At 35.4% G+C, this 23990-nt stretch overlaps 1 protein-coding gene and 1 pseudogene across 4 annotated transcripts; both read right to left on the bottom strand.

The window, feature by feature from the left end:
- Nucleotides 1-11339: 11339 nt before the first annotated feature.
- Nucleotides 11340-14259, bottom strand: LOC107900579 (uncharacterized). 4 transcript variants are annotated; one of them, XM_016826232.2, is made up of 2 exons: nt 13948-14259; nt 11340-13292 (listed from the first exon to the last, which is right to left on the bottom strand). In XM_016826232.2, the coding sequence occupies exon 2, from the start codon at nt 13289-13291 to the stop codon at nt 11561-11563; it is 1731 nt and encodes a 576-aa protein (XP_016681721.2). In that variant the 5' UTR covers nt 13292; nt 13948-14259; the 3' UTR covers nt 11340-11560. The 4 variants fall into 4 exon arrangements, with proteins under 4 accessions (XP_016681721.2, XP_016681722.2, XP_040951917.1 ...); XM_016826233.2 differs by having other exon boundaries at nt 11340-13378; nt 13948-14229; XM_041095983.1 differs by having other exon boundaries at nt 11340-13378; nt 13956-14229.
- A 282-nt stretch (nt 14260-14541) lies between these two features.
- Nucleotides 14542-19575, bottom strand: LOC107899849 (cysteine-rich receptor-like protein kinase 10; annotated as a pseudogene).
- Nucleotides 19576-23990: the final 4415 nt, after the last annotated feature.

Below are 23990 nucleotides of genomic sequence, written 5' to 3'. Positions count from 1 at the left end.
AGTAAAATTAATAATTTTAGTGTGTATTATTTTGAGTATAAAATTATTAATATTATTATTGTGTTAGTTATAAGTATTAGTGGTTAAACGGTTTTCATGTACAAAATTGCATATTGAAACATTAAAATTTTTTTAAGTAATTTAGTTACCGTTCGAGAATTTTTATGAGATTTTAATTTTTTTTGACAGATTAAATATTGAAGATGGATGCTAAGTTTCTTGTATACGTTTATTTTGATGGAGTCATCTTGACAACAAGTGTTGGATGTGTATTTGAATGTCGGCAACAAATAGCAATGAGATTTAATAGAAATGTATCGTTCGATGAAATGAAGGCAATGATTAATGCAAAAATTCATAGACGTTGTGGGAGAAGGATATCAAAAATTTTCTACAAGTTTCCAGTTTCGACAAATCCGGTCAAATTCGTCGAAATGGAACTTGTAGACGACGAAGACGTAGAGACAATGGTCGATCTCTACTGTGGGAATGGGAGTGAGAAGAATGCACCGATTCACTTATTTGTTGAGTTAGTCGGTATGGAGTAAAATGAAGATGTTAATGCATCTGATGAAGAAGACGGGGCTGAAGAACCGTGGATGGTGGCTCCAATATCATACGTTGATAGTGAATCAACTATGGGTGGGATCGGTATCGACCTGAATATTACACCCGATGTTGACATGGTTGGTGCTGGCGAAGAAGAAGGTGGTGGCGATCATTGGGATGAAGAGGTTGATAGTGACGGTGATCCCGATGTGGACGATGTACATGATGATATTGATGATGAAGATGTCAACAACGATGAAGGCATTAACGCTTCTTCGGTCGGGGAGCAGATGCAGCGTATTGTGATACACAATAATCTTGGGCCACACATGTCGCTCATAGACCCCGACGCAGCATATGTAACTGAGTTTCCGGAGTACCCTGAAATAGTTCATTCTCACGGGCTGGCCGTAACATCTGATGATGATGAGTTATTCATAGGCTAGAGATTCAGCTGTAAAGAAGAGTGTGTATATGCCATTAAACGGTACAGCATAAAGATATCGGTGGATTATAAAGTCTCCGTGTCTACTCCGACAATATATGTTGGGGAGTGTTGAAAGGCAGCGGAAGGCTGCAATTGGCGGGTACGAGCTGCATTCATTAGAAGTTCTCAGATGTGGGAGATACGAAAATTTGTTGGTCCTCATATATGCACATCAACACGTATGACAGAAGATCATGGAAAACTTGATTCGAAAACTATTTGTACGTGTATCATGCCAATGGTGAAGGACATGCCGACCATTAAAGTTTTGGTACTCATTGCGGAAATGCAAGCACGATTCCAGTATCGAGTCTCATATCGGAAGGCATGGATAGCTAAATAGATGGCGATGGAGCAACTGTATGGGGATTACGATTCGTCGTATAACGAGCTTCAAGGTTGGATAGCTGCTATGTGGGAGTACGTACCGGGGACTGTGATTGAGTTGCAGACAAGTCCGTATTACGGCCCGGATGACCAGTTACAGCCGGCAAAAAGGATTTTCCATCGGATGTTTTGGACGTTTGATCCATGTGTGCGGGCATTTCTCCACTGCAAGCCACTTGTGTAGGTGGATGGGACCTGGCTGTATGGGAAATATACACAGATACTGCTTCTTGCAGTTACTCAAGACGGTAACAGAAACGTGCTCCCGATAGCATTTGCTATCGTAGATAAAGAGAATATGGAGTCTTGGGAATTCTTCCTTACAAATCTGCGGAGGTATGTTATTAGGAATGATAACATTTGCATCATCTCCGATAGAGGGAAGGGTTTAATTGTAGCTATTAGGCGTTCCGGCGTGCCGTGGAGATCCGTTTACTGCATTCGTCACATTGCGTCTAACTTCCATAAAGATTATAAGAATGCAGACTGGAAGAGACAAGTCGTGGCAATGGGTAAATGATAACCTTATATTTTCAATATAAGTTGTAATGTTTGATGTTATCGACTTACTAAAACTTATTTTTTGTTAATACGTATGCAGCGTACGAGTTAGAGCCACATATTTTCCGGCAAAGAATGATCCGACTTGAGAGTGACATGGAGGGGCAGACAAACACATCTTTCCGATAATGGTTGGGCATAATGGAGTCGTGGCAGTGGACTCAAAGTTTTGACGAGGGCTTTCGTTATGACCACATGACCACAAACTTAGTCGAGGGGATCAACACTGTCTTGTTGAAAACACGTCATCTTCCGATTGCATCGGTATTTTCTGCTATTTTCTTAAGGCTGGCTACTTTGATGCCAAGAATGGGTCAGCAGCAAGTCGACCAGATTCAGGCGGGACATGTGTTTATCGAACATGTGAGGGATGCAATTGTCGTAAACCGTCGATTGGCGAGGTCAATGAACGTGGAAATATATTCACGACCACTAGAAACGTTTCGAGTTACTGAGAACATCAGTCATCGACCTAGGTCCTACAGAGTTGATCTCCGGAACAGATGGTGCGAGTGTAGGAAGTTCGAAACACTTCATTATCCCTGTGTACATGCCGTGTCAGCGTGTGCTAAAGTCAACCTTGATGCTGAACAATATGTCGATGATGTGTACACGCTAGAGCGCACATTGCGTGTCTGGGAGAATGAATTCCCCGTCATGTCGGACCTATCTACGTAGGAGGTGCCGCCGATCACTTTCGAGCTTCTCCCAGACAGAGGGCTACGGAAGAATCTAATGGGTCATCTGCAGTCAAGCAGAATCCGTAATGAGATGGACATTAGGGAGAAATCTAACAGAAAGCGTTGTGGAATATGCAGGTTAAGTGGTCATAGCCGGAATAAATGCCCTAACCGAAACTTTCATGTTGGACAGTCGTCGGGATCGGGTCGAAATTGAGCTAATGATGTAAAATTTTTATATATATTGTTATAAAAGGTAATTGTATCCAAATTGTATCCAGATTAAGTTATAAATTGTATCCAAATTGTTTCCAGATTAAGTTATAAAATACCATGTGAGCGTTGTGGCATTATTAAGATTATATCGAAAATAGAGGCATTCATAATTTGATTGAGCTTTAATATAATGAAAAAATAGAATAATGGATATTTATACATAAAATTCAGAAGTAAGTAATAACTAAAATACAAATATTAAATTTATACAAAAAGTGCATTAAACCCCTACAATTGATGGTTCGATGGTGTTGTCCGGGGGGTATACCTACGAGGAGGTCGACGCTCACGGCCTGGGCGACGACCAACATCCTCATCGTCCGCAAGTGGGGGCGTGGAAAACATAGAGGAAAGGTCCTATGGCTCGTTCGCCGCCGACGAACTTGAACCATTATGAGTCCCATAATGCTGCAGATACGTGTCGGACGGGCCGGCCATGCCATACTGCGGCCGGGGGGATCCAAACAGTACAAACTCGTAGGCATATTCGCCCTCTGCGAAGTTCGGATAATATTCACCGCCCACTAAATCCGGATGATATCCATGTGAATCCACATTTAACTGTGATTGTCCGAGATCTGGCTGGGGTCCTGCTCGGGCTCTGCCAGTTGCGAAAAATAATATGCCATCGGATCCGGATCCATCGGGCTTACTGCATCTGATCCCCCAACTTGCTGAACGTACGGGGGGATTACAGTCGATTGCGCTCTGAGTAAATACGGGTTCCCGCAACTATGGTACCATTGTGTATACTCCAATGATGGTTGCAGGTCGGTAGCCATAACCATCTGAAGAATTCGGTGCAATCGATCGTTCCACAGTGCGATAAATTTGCGGTGCTTAATTCCCTAGTCCAATTGAACTCTTCCTCTCTTTGTCAAGCCGTGATTATCCCCCAATTGGCACTGCGGATCTGTGATAGGTTGGATGTAGCCAAACTGCTGAAGCACCCGATCGCCGTGATACCACTCGACGACGTTGAAATTTATAATTGGTGTGTTAGTACACCATATGTGGGAATCAACGAGTGCGGACGAGGGTACAACATTTGTAATTTCTGGCCTCCGGTATGGCATCCATATAAACTGCATGAGTAATAACATTCTAACGAGTTAGACCGATAACATGTGAGTAAGATATAAAAATAGAATAGATGTCATGAATATTAGAATAGCAGCTTACCCCTTCCCGGGCATGCTGTTTAATCCTCAGTCGGTATATCGGGACATCACATGACTTCTCGATGCCTGGACAGGTCGTCCACCTACAAAAAATAGTATAGGGTTTAGGGTTGGTAACATTACTCAATATATTATGACTACAAATAATGACAATTTATATTTTATCACCTGAGTGGCAGTGGATACAGATAGGGTTGGTGACTAATGCGTGCCAAAAAGGGCATCCGATAAAGCGCCCATGACTGCAGCAGTATGAGGCATCCGCTGATGTCTTTGACTTGCGGCTCTATAGCCCGACAAAGCTCCCGGTACAGCGTTGCTAGAACGGCGGAACCCCAGCTATACGACCTAGCAGTGGACAAATCAGCTAGCAGCAGTACACTGTCGCCGTTTGCATCAAGCATGAGTACTGCCCCTATCATATGCATGATGTACGCTCGAGCAGCGCACATCAACTCACCTTCAGTGGCGGTCGCTGATAATTGTCTAATTTTGGCTTTTAGCCATGTAAATTTTATGCCGGAAAAATATTTATCACCGTCCTCTGGTGACTCTCCCAGGAGTTGATAGTAAACTGCAGCCGGATCAGTGAATAAAGATACTCCCGTTACAGGACTCCCGTCAATTGGGAGCCCAAGCTGCACTGCAACATCCTCCAAGGTCACCGTGCACTCCCCGCACAGAAAATGGAAAGTATGGGTCTCCAGACACCACCGCTCCACTAGCGCAGATAATAAATCAAAGCGCAAGTCGGAGGACCGGATCAATGCTACTTACCCAAATCCGGCTAGCTCCAGGTACGACATCAATCGTGCATCCGGAGCTATCTTTAAAACACTCACACGGCCCCTTAATACTCAGAACGAGTCCTGATAATGTTAAATTACAGAAAAAATATTACGATAACATAATTTATTTGTATATACTGCGTATATCCTTTTTAAATAAATAGAATTCCTGATTAACAAATAATAAATCATACCGCGTTATTAGCCGCATCAGATATGTGTCTAATATCGCTTCGAATCAATCGAGCCATTGCGATGCGATGCCTGCAAGTTGAAAAAAAAGTTAGTAAAAAAATCTTACTTCGGCCATTTATTCGTATTTTTTTCTCCGCATTTTATTCCTTTAAAAATATCATAATTTCTAATTTTATAATTTTACATTATTTCAGTGCATAATGTTTGAAATTTATTAATCTAGTGTGTTATTTAAATTAATTTGGTGTAAAAAAAACCCTTACCCCTGCCCTTTGCTCGTATTATTTTCTCGATTTTTATTGCTTTAAATAAAAATATATTATTCTCGTATGTTATTGTTTTAAATTATTTCAGTACATTTTCTTTGAAATATTTTGTATTAATTATTTCTAAATTTTAAAAAAGTTAGTAATACACTCTTACTTCTGCCATTTGTTCGTATTTTTTTCTCCGCATTTTATTACTTTAAAAAATATCATAAACTTAGTCTTTTATAATTTTACATTATTTCAGTGCATAATGTTTGAAATTTATTAATTTAGTGTGTTAAGGGGGAATAAAAGAAAATAATAAATAAGGAGGAATTAAAAGGTAATTAGCCACATATTGGTGCCGCCCTTTTATTCCCCTCCATCACCCTTTTTTTTCCCTCTATTATTTTGGTAAATAAAAAAAAGTTTGTAACATTTTGGTAAAAAACCTGAAATAAACCCTTTCCCCTGCCCTTTGGTCGTATTATTATTTTCCCGATTTTTATTACTTTCAATAAAACTATATTATTTTCGTATTTTATTATTTTATATTATTTCAGTACATTTTGTTTCAATTATTTGTATAAATTATTTCTGAATTTTTTTTAAAAATTTACTAATACACTCTTACTTTGGTCATTTGTTCGTATTTTTTTATCCGCATTTTATTATTTTAAAAAATATCGTAAAATATATATGCTAAATAAAATAATAAAATAACTATAATTTACATAAAATAAATTTTAAACACACAAATATTACAAAAAAAATAAATTTATAAAAAAATTACCTTTTTTTCTTTTTTTCCTTCCTTCCCTCTTCTTCTTTTTTTTTCTCTTCTCCTTTCCTTTTCTTTCCTTCCTTCTTTCTTTTTTCTTCTCCTTTCCTTTTCTTCTTCTTTCCTTCTTTTTTTCTCTTCTCCTTTCCTTTTCTTTCCTTCTTTTCTTTCTTTCCTCTCCTTTCTTTCTTTATTTCTTTCCCTCTCCTTCTGGCCCCCACCACCGACCCCCCTATTATCAACTGGTGCCGCCAATGGTATTGGCACCATTGGTGCCGCCAATGGTTTTGGCACCTTTGGTGCCGCCAATGCCATTGGCGTGACCAGTGTGCCGTCACATCGGTCAGATTTTTTTTTGCAAGTTTTTTTTATTTTTTTTATATATTTTGGTAAATAAAAAAATATATTTTGGTAAATAAAAAAAAGTTATAACATTTTAGTAATTTTTTATTTTTTTATATTATTTTTGTAAAAAACCCTGGAAGAAAGCATGCTTAATTTAGAATGGGCTATTCCAAGTGAATGTGACATTTGAAAAGTAAAGTGTAGGAATCAACATTAGGTAAGATGAAGACAAACTACAATAAACAGCAAATGGAGAATAAAAATGGGCCATTGCTAGATTATAATACTTGCTAGTCCTGCTTTTGGGGACAAACCTTCCTCTTCTCTTCGGTATATCAACCGAGTTTAAACCATTTATTCATAAACATTATTTTTTTTATTAGATGTAAAAATAGTTTAAACATAAAGTTTAATAATTGTATTATAAATAAATAAATAAATAAAATAAGCACATAAATAATAATAAAATAATAAACGATAAATGATTCATCGAAATAATAAGTCATCATTCATATCGACACATTTGAGATCGCCAAATGTTTAAAAGTTCCTTATTCAATCCGTTTCCTTGTTGCTGGATATCTCGTTCGTATACATCTTCTTTTTGTTTCCTAAGCCTATAGTGAGTTACAGACAAAGTTCGAAAATGTCAAATATTTGATAATCCAATCATACATGATTGAGTTGTGAAAACTTCTGGATAAGTATCCTACATCTGAACTAAATTTTCTCTAAATAAAGAATCTCTTTTAGTTGCTTTAAAACAATTAAGACATTCTCTAGAAATCTTAGATAAGTTTACTCATGAACATAAATAAACGAAACAAAATTTTGTTCGTATTTTGGGTCAAAGATGAAACCCCTCGCACAACTTGTCCAATTGTGTGACCCTTGCTACAATCACAATAGGGTTGGACAAACTCGTAAAATGCAGGCACTGCTTCCCTATCTACCTATCACTGGAATTAAAATGATAGCGACCCTAATTTTGCAAGTTGTGTGACGTTTTTCTGGAACACCCAATTGGTGAACACTGTAAATATCTTTAACCACATCATCATGTAAGAGTTAGGCAGAAAACTATGAAATTGGCGTACATGTGGATTTCACTTTTGGTAATTGCAATAAGTTAATGGGTTGAAAATGATATCTGCATTTAAAGTTAGGATTCAACCTTCAATCGGATCGAATCAAAAATTTTGAGTTAGTTGAGTTGGCGAATTCTATTTTAACAACCGAGCTCAATTTAGTTGAGTTAACGAATCCTATTATTTACACTCAATGTTGCGTTTATATGGACCGATTGTTTAACCGATAGACAAAGTACAAGATTATTTAACTATATAAACAATATAATAGTTTTGTCGTTTGACTTAATGGGTAAACATTTATCAAAATAACGTAGTTTTATCTTTTAACTTAATGATGTTGACTTTTAATTTTAGAAAAGGTAAACATTTATCAAAATGACGTAGTTTTGTCTTTTCTTATTCGGATTTTTGGATAACTCGAATTGTGTGATTCATATTCAAGTTAAATCGAAAGTTTTTATTTTTTATTTGAGTTGATCCGAATAACTCGATTAACTCGAACTATTTAATTCAAAATTTAAAATTTTATCAAATTTTTCGAATCGAATCAGATTTTACTCACCCTTATTTAAAAGCTTTTTTTTATATTATTTAAAATCTATCTATTATACATTTAAAAGTAACAATAATCATATTACTAAATTAATATTAGAATAAATATGATAATATATTTATGTGAAATTATTTAGTTTGATCATATCTTTTAAAAGTTGTACTTAAAAAATAACATAATATATTATTAATTAATAAAATTATAAATATATAAAATCATTTAATATAATTGCATAAATTAAAAATAATAAAATCCAAGTTTTTAATTAAACAAATATAATTTATATATATCATTTTATTTTAAATATGATACTAACTAATAATGTTAAAACTAATTTTTTTATAATTAATAAAAAAATAAATGTGTGAGGTTAACCTATCAATATATCAATAATATAATCTATAATGTATAAATTTATTTATTGATTTTTAATTTATATGTCAAAACTCAAAAGAAAATAAATATATTTTATAATTGTATGATCTAATTAATTTTCGATCCAACATAAATATCGACTCGACAAATAGTATGACTCATCTATTTGAGAAATTAAGATTAAAAAAGTTCGATCATTTAAGAATTTTTAAAATAAGTCATCAATGCCTTCGACCACCCAATCAGCGTCAACTTTAACTCAAAAGCTCATTAAAAAAAATGATGATATCATCTTCAACCACCCAATCAGCGTCAACTTCATAATCAAACTTAAACATAAATCTCTTCTCACCCATATTTGATATTGTTACCCCCAAATAGGATGTCATATGATAGCTAGTGTATTTTTCATAGATTGGAAATGGACTACACTTGCCGTGAAAAAGCAACCAACATGACGATTCTCGGAAGACGATTTGGACACTTCATTCCCTATGTTAACTTTTCACGATTCTTCCTTATCTTTTCGATGATTAGCATTGTCAGATTCTCTTTCATTTTAATGCATAAAAAAATGACAATAAAAAAGAAGAAGAGATAAACACAAAAAAATAACGTGCTACTGGAACAAACAAGGACGTGCTATTGAAATAGACACTAATTAATTATATCTTAGTTAATAGTTGATTCCACATATAGATAATCATACTATTAATGATACATTTATCCTCTTTTATTCCCACTTGATAAGTTGCACCATTTTCCAACCATTAATGATTCATAGCCACTTATCTCTTTTTTAAGTAGCTCTACCAATTTTCTCAACTCAGCCGACTAATTACTGAAATAGAAACTTAAATACACTTTATAACTATGGTGATAAAATGTTGAGCAGCCTATCTTGCCAAACACTCATTGCCTCCGCCAACCCATTGGTAAATTTTCAATAAACCCTTTTTCATTTTTAAATAAAAAGATAAATGTGTTTTAATACGCTTAAAATTTATTTACTTTTTTATTACAATAATACTAATATCAACTGAGTTAAGACTAAGTCTGTAATATATAGAATATTTTTAAATAAATTAATTAATATAATTTTTTTATATATACACAATAAAAATGTAATATAAGAAAGAAATTGAAAGATATTATTTAAATATGAAGAGAGCCCTTAATTATGAGTGAATAATACTATTAAAAAATATTTTTTTCCCTTAGAGCTTTTTTGGACTCATTTTGAATTAAAACAATTTAACGGATTTTATAATAATTATTCTTAAAAGGCTTATGTTATGATTTAGCCCCTGAATTATATATGTTTTCTCAATTTGATACCTAATTTTTTTGGTCCTATATCGATACCCAAATTATCATTTTGTTATTGTTTTTGTCCAAAAAGTTAATTATTTAAAAAAAGTGAGACACCCAACCAATAAGAACACGCCATGTAGTGTTCCTTAAAAAATTCAAATTTCCAAAAATATAAATAATATCTAACCATATATAAAAATTCAATAAATATATAAAAAAATGAAATTTTATTAAATTCAAAATTTTTTATAATATATAAATGATATGGAATAAAATTTATAAGAACATTATATGAACTATAAAAAAATCAATATGAAAATTTTAAAAAATATATAAAATTTTATTAAATTAAAAAAAATCAAAATTTTGAGATAAAATACGATTTTTTTTGAAGGAATCAATTATGTAAATGATCAATAGTCAGCCAAGTTGGTCAAGGGTTTATCAATGGCGAAGGGCATGGGATAAAGTTAGACAGTTAGAGGTCTATTGTCATCCCTACTCGCAATGGCATGGAATATCTCGTAGCACTCACCATAATAACTATAATGCGGGTTTTTTCTTTTTATCGTTTATATTCACTAACAATTAACGTCCGCAGCAATGATGAAACACCAACAATAACCAGACAGCTTGTATATGGTTGGCCATGATAATGACCTGCGCTATTTAACCGTTGTAATAAGTAGCCAAATGGCAACACCACCTACCTTAATTAACAGAAGACTAAAAGTGGCTATTGTCACCCTCCATTACCTCCACAAAGTCATCATCTTTCTCTACTAAATCATTTAATTTCATACGTGTAATGCACATCATAATTTTGATGTGAAACATTGTCACTTACATATCTGATTAATGATTAAAGCCATCATCATCAATGCTTTTTTTTTTCTAATTGCCTTTGTTGTGAAAGAACCACCATTGCTTTTGTTGACACTAGACTTGCAAGAAAATATATTTTTATTAAATATTGCTATAAAATAAAATTTGCTAGTATTTTGAACAATGATACAAGCTCTATGTTTGATTCTACAATGAATGTCTCCTGCAAATTATTGGCCTGAAGATGGGAAAGGATCATCAAACATTTCTCGAGATTTTGAGACTTGAGTTTCTTTCGGAACTTAATTAGGGGAAAAGCTTTTCAAACTAATAAGCTATATCTAAACACGTATGAAAATACAATCCTCTAAATATATGAAAAGAAATCGAACATGCTTATTAGGAACATACCTGTATCCAGCTGAGTCCAAATAACATAACTAAAAAAAAAAGGTTGATAGTGAGGATGAGTAAAAAAAGAAGGGGGGGGGGGGCAAAACAGAACAATAAGGTACATGGAACCATACCACAAGGTGTGACGTGATAGTCTCCTCCCTCGTGGGAATGAAGCACATTTCGTAATCAACTGTTTATCTCTTTGGAAAGCAATAGCACCGAAAGGATTAGTCACAGCAGCCGACAGTTGATACCCTGGTTTCAACAACATAAAAAAATACATGCAACAATATGAAGTTTCTAAGAGTTTGGAAACTGCCCTTGAGCTTTAGATTGCTTCGTAAAGCTAATGCCAAGGTTAGGTATCAAAGTTACAATTTACACTCATAAACTAAATTTGCAGTATCATTTGAAAACTAATGCTGCTAAGAAAAAGATGTCTCCACAACATCATTGTAGTCCAAATTTTACTTACATATTCACCCCAAAAATGGAAAAGAAATGACGAAGTATGAGAAAATGTGAAATTTATATAATGTATTTCAATTCATTGGTCAATGTCTTCAATTGAGTTTCCTCTCTCTGTGTCATCGATGACGGAGTAGGTGGAATCATAGTTTCATCTTTACCTCCTATAGAAAACTCTTCTTTCACTGTAGAAAGCTGACGGTCAGGACTATAATATTCCTTTGAAATCATTCTGGGACTTGGAGAATTGGTTGTAAATCTCGTGGTTGGGCTAGAACCGTACCCGGGCGAAGAACTAGGGTCAGAACTAAATCGTCCAATCCCTTGTTCACGAGGTAAAGGTGACATTCGCACCTCGTTACCATTGTTTGTTTGCTTTCTTAAGAACTTATCTTCTACAATATCATAAGAATTGCCGGTGCGTGCTTCCTGAGCAAGGGCACACCAACAACAGCATAGCCATAGCGTGCAATCAGCTACTGCTGGATGACCGAAACAAAACTTGTAAGCTGGCAAATTAAATCTCTTCCTCATTTGAATCCTCCAGAAGCCACCATACAATAAACCAAACAGACAAAGAACAATTCCGGTAAAACCAAGAGCCTCTCTGACAGTCTCATTATCGATATTCACAGCAGCCAAATTGAAAATCCAGAAAGGAGCCATACAAAACAGGAGAAAAGTAGCAATATGTACATACATGTTCCCGAAACCGAGCCTCTCCATGTTCCACCCAAACACACAACAGGTACAAAAAAGAGAAAGATATGCTAGAGAAATGTCATCCCAGATGTCTAGTATCCCTCCACTCCAGAGCGGTCTGCTTTCAACAATTCTCTCTCCCTCGCCAGATGCAAATGAATATCTCCTCTCGAATGATTTTCGTCTTGACTGCTCTAATCTAATTTCACTAGCATCAATCCCCCCCTGTGCTTCCTCGTCCACTTCAGAAACATAATCCTTCCCAAGAGGGCTAACAATGGTGTAAAGACCAGCCAATGCTGGTGCACCTATTGCAAATGACATACATATCCCAACACCAATAGGAGGTCGCTCAGATCTCTTGTATCCCCAGTTCAGACCACAAAGAGCATACTGAGCAAAACAGTTGATATGAAGTAGCACAACAACCACCATCATATGTGCCCACTCATGGGGCTTATAGGTCCCATTCTTACAGTATACCTTTCTGAGTCGGGAAACATCTTCTGGTTTCCATCTACAAAGAAGTACAAGATGGTAAAAACGCTTAGGGTGATGGTACAAACACATGAGAGTAAACAGAGCATTGAGAATTTGATTGTTGACTTCGAACCAGGCATCTCTCTGGGACTTCTTAGAGAGCGCTTTATTCAACATTCCAGTCATGACAAGGAACAGAATAGCACCCGAGATAGCAACAGCCAGGATCCATACAAAAAGGGCCATATTCATAGGGTCCCTAATCCATTCCTTACACATTTTCATGAGAGAAACCCAATCAATCTTTTTAGCAAAAACCCCAGTCAGACGTTCTCGTATCCTATGACCACTTGAAGAAGCCACCAACCGAGAAACCTCATCTCTTTCTTCGGCAAAACGCTTGAAACTAGCAGATGCAGAGCTAAAGTCAAGAAACTTGAATCTACTTGGGGGAGACATAAAGTTCATAAATGGCTTTCTTTGAGGGTTTTCACTGTTTAGAAGAATCTTTTGTGACGATGAAACTTGAAGAGAAATTTGCCCTGTTGTTTTAGTATCACTGGATTCCTCAATTTGCTCTTTCAGATTCCCATTATCACTTGAAGCCATTCTAATATCAAAATCAAACTCTCAATCAAATCCCAGAACCATGCAGACCGAGACAAGTTCATTCCCAATAACTCTTAACGTGTAATTCTAGAATAGAATCGAAAACCAAAAATCATACAATCTGATCTATTATTCAGCAGGTACTATTACTAAAATTGTAGCAAAACAAAGGGAAAGTTAAGGAATCTTCAAAGCTTGATAAACAAAAACAAAAGATTTTCATGAATGTCATATGAACAAAGCTGATGAAGTGTAATTCTAAAATTGAATTGAAAAGCAAAGGAACACAACCTAATCTATTATTTTGCAGTTACTAACCCTAAATTGTAGCAAAACAGAAGGGGAAGCATGGAATATTCAAAGCTGAACCAATTACTATGCTAGCCAGGAAGATACGCAAACATCAAAAATCACTAACAGGTCATTATTTTGATAAACAGAAGTTGACCCACATCATAAAATCTAAAATCGAGACCTTCATCTTTTTCTATCAAAATTTATTCTTTAGCATCGCAAGGGTTTCCAGATGTATGAAGAACACCCAGAAAGCTTTCCATTTTCTTTCATTTAAGGGAAAAACAGCAGATAAGTATACATGTATATACTGGGAAAATAAACCCTAACAGGAATATTAAGAACGTTTAGGGAAGACTGACCTGATCACCTGAAATATGAGGAAAGTGTGAGCAGAAACTTAGGGATTGGGGAAACTGAGAAAGGAATTCATGAACCGAGCAGTTTAGGGAATTTGTCCTAAAACAGCGTTCACTTTTGCTTTAGTTGCCGCACATGTAACAGATGTACTTTCAGAAAAGGCACCACCACTGCTCGTTTAACCAATCATAAGTCTTACAGAAAAGGATTTCATCAGGAAAAAAAGTCGTACAGCTGAGGATATTACTTTTGAAAGTTTGAACAAGTGGTCCTGTCTTGATGCGCATCAGATGGCTGCAAACCATTTTTAGAATAATCAATTAGGTCGATAAAGAAAAATCTATACTTTTTTAGAAAAAAAAGTACAGAAAGCAATACGACGTCGTAGATTTATTTCCTACCTATAAGTTATAACCATATAAGAAAGAATTGTCAATCAGCAATTATGTTATGTGCATGTAGTCTATTAAACATATTAATATTTTATATAAAATATAAATAATTATGAAAATACATAAGACTACTTTAATTTTTACACTGGTGTAATATAAAAAAATATAATCTTAGCATTTCCAGCCCTTATATAACACGAAACATAAAAATTAACACGAGTACAAGTCTTTTGGTCATCTTCCATCCATGGTAGACATGGTTAGGCCGTTCAATGAGTAAATTTCCACATCTTTGCTCTCTATATTTGTTTCTACAATCCTTATTCCAGTGGAAAATGCAGGCTGTTTTGGCAATGCCAATTGCATCTCTCCATTTAGCACAGAGATAACATCAGACATCGTTGGCCTATCCAATGGATTATCTTCCACGCATAGCAGACTCAATGTACTGCATCTTAGAACTTGGTATTGTTTAAAACATGAATCACTTAAAGCCGGATCCATTAATTCTAATGCTCCACCATGTTTCCATAGTTCCCATGCCTGCAGACATCAATCATGGAGTTAAAAAAAAAAATGGTGTTTGCTTTATATCGGTAAAGCTTAGTCTATGCTAACTACTGCAAGAATATGATATGAACTTACGTATCCAACCAGGTTAAGTGCACGATCAAACTCAAAATGGCTGCTATTTTTCTGACCACTGACAACTCTCAAAACCATAACTCCGAAACTGTAAACATCAGATTTTTCAGAGAATATGCCTTCCATTGCATATTCCGGAGACATGTAACCATTGCATGAATTCATCTACAGTACAGTTAATAACCATATTCTTTCGTTGGACAAGACATGGAAACAGGAAGTGTGTACTTACTATGTGCCGACAATCTGTTTCGTATTTGATCCAGCTTCATTCGTTTTGTATATATCTTGGCCAACCCAAAATCTGATATCTTGGGGTTCATGTTTTCATCAAGCAATATGTTACTCAACTTCAGATCTCTGTAAATTATTCTCAATCTCGAGTATTTATGAAGATAAAGTATCCCTTGAGTTATCCCTTCAATAATTCTAGAACGTTTATCCCAATTTAATAGCTTCATTTTGGAGTCATCTGTTAGAAAGAAAAAAAAAACAAAACAAAAGACAATGTAAACATAAAAATTAGCATCGACAGTTGAAGAAATAACTAAAGAGTTGGTACTACCGACCAAAGATAAAAGTGTCCAAGCTTTTATTAGGCATGTACTCATAGACAAGCATCTTCTCTTCTCCTTGAACGCAAAAGCCTAAGAGCCGCACAAGGTTTGTGTCTTGCAGTTTGGCTATAAGTATAAGATCATTTTTGAACTCCAGTAGCCCTTGGCTTGATCCGCTTGATAATCTCTTTATTGCAACTTCTTGTCCATCACTCAATGTTCCCTAATGATTTAACAAGTTTTCAAGTGTAGGCAGATTGATGAAATCATTATCACTAATTCACTTATGGGGCGATTGGCAAACACCTTGAAAACTGGTCAAAAGCCACCTTTTCCAAGCAAATTATCTGGTGAGAAGCCATTTGTAGCAGACATGATTAAGCCTGCTGTATATATGTTTAGATTAAGACCATTGTTTCCAGTTTGAAGCTCTGATACGTCACTTGCGTCTTCTGAAGCCATTAAGTCAAGTAGGTACTCTTCTGTTCAAAGCAAAGTTGAATTATACATTAAAAAAAATAATACTGAAATATCAATTGATTGAGAATTTGAGATTCCCCTCCATTTTAGTACCTTCCTTTCTAATTTGCCTTCGCCTTCTCAAATAAAACAGAGTGGAAAGCAGTACTATGATCATTAGAGCCATTGCCATAGAGATTAAAATCAATATCCAAGTTTTCCGACTCTGCAATCAATGTATACAACAAGAGAGGTATTCATGTATTTGATTGTCTTTATACTATACTACCGAATCAAAATAAGTTCAAAGATTGGAACATGAGCAAGCGATATTAAACTTACTTGGACAGTTGTGAATTATAAGTTGAAATGAAAGTCCATCCAATACACCTTCTTCATAATGCCCTAAAAGAAATCGACAACCAAGGTCCTTCTCCGCTTCAACTCCCAAACATTTGAAGTCTTTCTACATATGTCCTTACAATCGTTCAAGGAAAGATTGGTGTTCCCATATAATGTGTCGTTTAAAGAATCTTTATGTGTATATCATATGGTTCTTAATTCATACTTATCACCTTTCTTTCGACACTTTGGTCCTTCTCATCTCTCACAACCATTCTCTGCGCTATTACTATCACAGATTTGTAAATTGATTATATAGATGTCTCCAAGTTGTAAATCCCCATCGTCCTGCAACACTAACCTACCATTTTTCCTTCGCTCTTCAAGAGTGTATTAACTAATTACAAGGGTATAATAAACATGCTTCTCATTTGGATTAGAAACATTAGTGAAATCATAATTCATATTAAATGGATCCAAGGGGCCAATATTTTCAAAATCTTCACCACTTGTCCACAAAATCCTCTCTCTAAGTCAAACTACTAATTTATTTCGTGCAGGATCCCATTCCATTCTAAACGACCCAAACGCAGGGATTGAATCACTGAACCAAGATGTAAGTGAGAAGTTTCTCCCATGGCTAACCCCTAATTTCATCCCAGGTAGAAAACTATCAGTTGGATGATCAAAGCTTTGCCACAATACTACGTTTTCCCCAAGGCACCAATTTATTTCACGGGGCTAGATCTTTCGTCTCGCAATTCGTGCGGCCTTAGGCGATCCGTTTATTCCAAACTCGCCTAAGTCAGTCTTAACACCACAAGTGAAGATTCCTTTAGAATTCTTCCAAGGCACCAATTTGTATATCGGAAGTAATTTATGCCAAAAGAAGCTATAAAAGAACAACAGAAAGCCACAGAAAATAACACACGAGAAGTGTTTAAGTAAATGCAATATTCTATTACTCTCAAGAATAATGAAACAATGAATACAATGGAGTGATTTACAAGTGAGGGAATGACTCTCTATTTATAGTTGAGCTCCCCTAAAACCGACATCAAGATCAAGTTACATCGACGGATGAGATTAATCCTATCCCTTAAATCATGGGATTTACAAGATACACCATATCAAATTAAATCTATAAGATATGATTCATATATTTGCTAAAAATAGAATATGTTGTCATATCTTCATTACTGGGCCACCCAGGCTTCAATTTGATAGGCTTCTCCAACAGTTTACTGAATCAGGCTAGTTCTTGTGGGCCTAATGATCCCTATCTAACCAATAGACCGCCATTGGAAGCATTTGGTGCGACGGTCACGGGCTTTGAACTGCGACCCGTGTCATTCTCCCCTACCCATTCTCGTAACGCCCTCGTTACGCATTCGGAATGGCACTGACTTGATTCGCCTCGGTCTCGTCTTGACGGCATTAGTTTTTCCCTTTTTTCAGAACTTTTGCCTCAGCTTACGTCGCTTATTAACTCGAACCGTCCCACTCACTTATACATCTCGATTGCAAGAAGTCACGTCTCTCTCTTGCCCACATTCTAACATGCTTCGAACAGAATCCTCGTGATTCACAATACTTAGCTTCGAATTGCCCACAGTCCCTTAGCCTCCTTGCTTAAGAACTTTGAAAGGGCCCCTACGTTCTTGCCAAGTCAACAAGTTAGAATACAAAACACTATCAGAGTGTTGAGAATGTACCTTCTTCGTTGCATTTACTCTAGTCAACTATCCAACTTGCATCACCACTTTCCCAAAGTTTGATGCACACCTCACATCTTTCATAGGTGGTAGCTCCTCCGATGTGTCAACAGAAATGAGCCTTATTAATTCTAACTTCCTCTAAATTCAATGCCCAACTCACCTCTTCTATGGGTAAAAGCCTCGCCAACGATTCGGCCAACTCCATTGCTTTACTCGAATTGAGTCTCATTGGTCCCAGCTTCACTGCTTTCATCGTAACTTTATCTCCTAAGTTCGATGACAAACTCATATCTTCCTTGTGTGGAAGCCCCTCCAATGACTCAACAAGCTCCGATGTTGTCTTTTCTTTGACCACAATTGACTTGGATTGCTTTGGACAATTCCTCAACTCATGCGGACCACGACACAAGAAGCACTTTACTCGCTTCTTTTTGCTCCTCTTTGCCCTCTTGGCTTTGACTTTTCCCTTACTCGAACAAAGCTTCTTGGGCTCATTGTCTGCCCCATCGTTCCATTCAATAATAGACTTCTTCGGACACTTCCGCAACCTATGCGGACCATGACACAAGAAACACTTCAATGACTTCTTCTTGCTTTCAGCCTCCTTAGTTTTGATACCCCTTGCATTCGAATCAAGTCTCAAGGCCTTACCTATCGGCTTCTCCTTCTTAGAAAGCGCAGATTTCTTCGAACATTTCTTTAACATATGTGAACAGTCGCAAAGAAAGCATTTCAACTTGTTCCTCTTTTTGTCGGGTTTCTTCTTCCCAACTCGTGGTTTCCCATTACCACCATTGTCACCGTTGCCCTTGCCATCATCATATTCCTTGTGATCCTTTTTACATACGCCCATTTCTTCGGACTTGAAAGACTTAAGCTTGTCTTTCCCTAGACCAAGCTTAATCACGGACTCCGCTACTGTCATGGCTTCCAACTGCTCTTGGACACCTTTTTGTTCAACTTCCTGTTTGACCCACGGCTTCAATCCATTCTTGAAAAAAACAATACCTCTTTCTCGGTCATATCTGAAATTTAGAGCATGAGTTCTTTGAACTCTCGAACTTACTTTCCACTATGCCCCGTTGCGTTAGCCATCATAACTTTTCTTGAGCTTTTTTCTCGATAAATTTTGGGTAAAATTGTCCCTTCAACTCACATTGAAACTCTTGTCATGTCCTAATCCCACTTTGTCTTTTATCTATGGACCTGCTTCGCAACCATAAAAGTGTAATATTAGTAAGAAATATTTAAGCAGTATTTACCTTAACCGCATCGTCTATGATGCCTTTGGCATGGAAGTAGTTTTCCATCATCCACAAGAAATTGTCCACATCGCATATAGACCTTGTCCCCACAAATTCTTTCAACTTTGAGACATCATCGCAATTGAGTGTTGCACTTGACACTCTTTTCCCCACGGCTACTCGACACATGGCCAACTTTCCCTCGAGCTCCTCTATTCTTACGTTCAAAGCCATTGTCTTGGCCATTATTTCCTTCTTTAAAGCCATTACCATGGCCTTGAGAGCATCGTTTCTCTTCGTCAGCTTTTTTCTTTAGAAATCTAGCAACTCTTGCACATTATCCCTATTGGAAGTGAGACACATGGTCACAAAGTCCCTAGACTGCTCCCACAAATCATCTATGCATTCACCAAGCGCATTGTGTGACTTATTCACATCCTCCATGGACTCCTCGAGTTTACCCACATGTTCCTCTACTGCCGACAACATCTCCCTCAAAGGAAATGATTTTCTGGCCCACCTCTGTTCGAACTCTTCTTTTGACATCTCAACGGTGCCTTCGCAACTAATAGCTCTGATGCCACTTGTCACGGGGCTAAATCTTTAGTCTCGTGATCCATGTAGCATTAGGTAATTTGTTCGTTCCAAACTCGCCTAAGTCAGCCTTAACACCACAAGTGAGGATTCCTTCAAGGCACCAATTTGTATATCAGAAGCAATTTATGCCAAAAGAAGCCACAAAAGAACAACAGAAAACCACAGAAAATAACACACAAGAGGTGTTTGAGTAAATGCTCTCAATATTCTATTATTCACAAAGAATAATGAAACAATGAATACAATGGAGTGATTTACAAGTGAGGGGGAGGCTTTCTATTTATAGTTAAGCTCTCCCAAAACCGACGGTCAAGATCAAGTTACATCGACGGATGAGATTAATCATATCTCTTAAATCATGAGATTTACAAGATACACCATATCAAATTAAATCTATAAGATATGATTCTCATATTTACTAAAAATAGCCTATGTTGCTATATCTTCATTACTGGGCCACCCAAGCTTCAATCTGACAGTCTTTTCCAACAGTTTACTGAATCGGGCCAGTTCTTGTGGGCCAAATGATCCCTATCTAACCAATAGACCTCCATTTGACGTATTTGGTGCGATGGTCATAGACTTTGAGCCACGACCCATGACAGTACCACATAGCCAAATAATATCCAAAGCTTTTGTCATCCCAAGTTTAATGGTACTCTTGTTTGAAGAAGCCTAAGGTAACATTTCCATTTAGGGATACAAGGTTATCAGATGAATTGGAACTGAGCTTATCACTTTTGTTTTGGGTATCTCTTGCAGCTTTAGTTAACCAAAGGCATCTCAAGATAAACATCACAACTCGGAAACTAAATGTGTTTTGGTTAAGACTTAAGACAAGGAGAAGATTGAGAGTATGGGAAAGGTATAGAGCAAAGATAAAAGCCTAGGGCTTGGGAAGACCCTAAATGAGCAAAGAATAAAGTGGGTGTGATTGAAGAAGACATGAAAAATGAAGCAACTTCAAAAGGGAGATATAAAGATAACATTTATTGGAAGAACCCTCTCTTTGATCCTCTTCTACTCTAATAAAAAAAGCTCTCTTTTTTTTTCAAATGAACCAAATTAAATTATTTGTTTACAAAAAATAATTCAAATGCAAAATTTTATACAAAAATGACCTTTTTTTACTGTGCATGTTGGTGTCAGCCTATGAAGCATGGACACGGACACGCAATACGGGTACGATACGGATATAACGATACATTAATTTTTAAAAAGTGAGGACACGTATATGATAGGATATGACAATAAAAATATTTTTAATATTTATATATATTATGTTAAAATAGTCAATGTAAATGAAAATATTGATATTTTTAATAAATATATAATCAATTTTTTCCGTTAAGCTCTCTTATCATTACATAAAATATGACACAACATAATAATACATTTTTCAAGTTCATTACACAAAACATGTCATATCAAATCTAAATTTAGGTCAAACATATATTTATTAATTTATAATTAAAATTAATTTAAAAAAAATATTTTTAATCTAATAAATACATTAACTAGACAAATATTATATATATTCTTATTATAATAGACCTCACATATTTTTATTATACTTTACTTTCACTATATTTATACTACTTTAATTTTTTGGACTTTCTTACCCCATTATAACTAGAAAAGTATATTAATTACTTTTTTTTTCATTTCTTACACCAGACATTCATTTACCCCTTTTTTTTTTCTTCCTCATTTATTACCTTTACATTTATCTCTGCCTTTCTTCTCTGCAAAACCTTCATCTACAAAGTCTCCATCATCATCATCATCTTCATATAAGCGAATACACAAAGGTCCAGGAAACTGCACCACGGCTCCAAAGAAGACAAGTATGTTAAAGTCCCATAAGTTATCACAATCAAATGCTAAAGTTCTCCTTTTTATCGGTTTACTAAAGTTCTCTTTGTATATGGTTTTTTTTTCCATTTCTGATTCAAGCCAAAAGAAAGTCCAGCAGTGTCCCTTTTTTGACACACGTCGAGGTGTGTCTGGTAGGTATCCGGTTGTGTCGGATACTAGTATGACACTGGTATGAGGTGATTTTCTCCATGTCGGTGCTTCATAGGTGTCAGCCATCTCACCATTGGCACCACCCTCTATCATCTTATAATGATTGCTCGTTCTATAAAAAATAATTTTTCTTATGTCGACACTATGTTAGCCGTCACTGATATATATATATTTTTTCAAATGCACTTTAAAAATATTGGTATTCCGAGATTAAAAAAATAAAAAATATATTTTAATAGGTGTCAATGTCACGTTGCTAGCATCAATTCAAGTTTTTTTAAAAAATGGTTTTTTTTTTCTTTTTTTTTGTGTCGACATTCACGTTGCTGGCATCGGTTCAAAATTTTTTAAAAAAAATTGAGCTTTTTATCTTTTGGTGTCAACGTTCTTATTTCCAGCACCGGTGTGATTTTTGAAATTTTTTTTGTCAGCGTGTTTCGGTTATTAGGACAGGTGGCTGTTTTTAAAAAAAGCCAAACACACTTTATCATTGACTGAAGATTGTGGTGTTGCTATATTTGATCCCGCTAACCGCACCTCCTCCCCAACCAGTATCTTCTTCCTCTATTTGCTACTATCACCACACAACATTTCCACCGTCTGCTTCTTGTTCTTGAAGCGACGGACATCGACTTATTCAAAATTATGACTTGATTTGAAAAAGCTAAAGAAAAATAAAAAGAAGCGAGGAAGAGAAGAAAGCAAGACAAATGCACGAGTAAAAAAATATAGGCTTGAGAAATATAACAATGGATAAACTATCAAAATAGTTACTTATGTTTACCTTAGGTTACATTTTAGTTACTTATGTTTGAAATGTTACGTTTTAGTCACTTACTTTAACGAGTTGTAATATTTTTGTCATTGAGTCGTTAATTATCGTTAACAGTGTAATAATAAGCTGACGTGACACGTTAAATCATTATTTAAAAAAATTTAAGTTAAATTAAACAATTAATTTTTTTTCTTTATTTTCCTTTTCTTCTTCCCCTTTAGTTTTGACAAATGGAAGATATAAAAAACAATATATTAAAAAATATGGAGAAAGGGAGGAAAATAAAGGGAGAAGGAGAAGAGAATAAAAAATAAAGAAAAAAAAGAAAAGTTAAAAGAATATAAAAGAAAAATTTTAAATTACTCAAAACGAAAAAAATATTGGGACCAATTGTATAATTTAACCTAAAATTTTATTTGAAATGATGATTTAACGTGCCACATCAGTTTACTGTTACACCGTTAACAAAAATTAATGACTCAGTGACTAAAATATTACAATATGTTAACGTAAGTGACTAAAACGTAACATTTCAAACATAAGTGACTAAAATATACTTTGAGATAAACAAAAGTGACTATTTTAATAGTTTACCTTATAACAATTAATTATAACTGTAACAAGATTAATTAATTGTAAATTAAATAAGAGATCAATATGGTCAAATGAAAGGACAAATTGAAAAAAAAAAGACAATAAAATAATTATTCCCGAAAAGAAAAAAAATAGTTGATAAATTTGACTTCCAATTTTATGCTTACATATTGTATGGTGAGTCAATGCCGTGTGGACCCTTTTCTTTGCTTACTTTTCATACACTGCAATGTCTCATCCAAATTCATGTGCCTTCGTTTCTTGTCTTTCATCATCCTCCATACATTCACACTTGTTTCTTCGTTTTTCAATTATTGTTGCTTTGTTGATTTTATTTCATAAAATAAGTTTGATTAATTTTGTTTATTATGTGACTTTTTTTACATATATAATATAAAAATTTAAAAATTTCGAAAATGAGATACCAACTGAATTAATTATGAAAATGGTATGGTTAGGGTGGTGGAGAGTATGAAATAGGCGACACCACCTCTCTTTTTTGACATATGTCAGCTACCGTTAAACAAAAAAAATTATGTTAGGTGAAGTTATCTTCATTAGCGGCACCAAAATGGGACTTTACACTGTTTAAATACAAGTCTGGTCAACGAGTCTAAGTGGTTGTGCCTATGAAATAGGCGAAATCAGTGGTGCCAATCTATAATTTCGATGTTCATGCATTTCTTTGGTGATA

This window comes from Gossypium hirsutum, chromosome D06 (assembly GCF_007990345.1).
Source record: "Gossypium hirsutum isolate 1008001.06 chromosome D06, Gossypium_hirsutum_v2.1, whole genome shotgun sequence".
In the NCBI taxonomy this organism is placed as follows: domain Eukaryota; kingdom Viridiplantae; phylum Streptophyta; class Magnoliopsida; order Malvales; family Malvaceae; genus Gossypium; species Gossypium hirsutum.
This window is presented reverse-complemented; position numbering and strand designations above follow the sequence as displayed.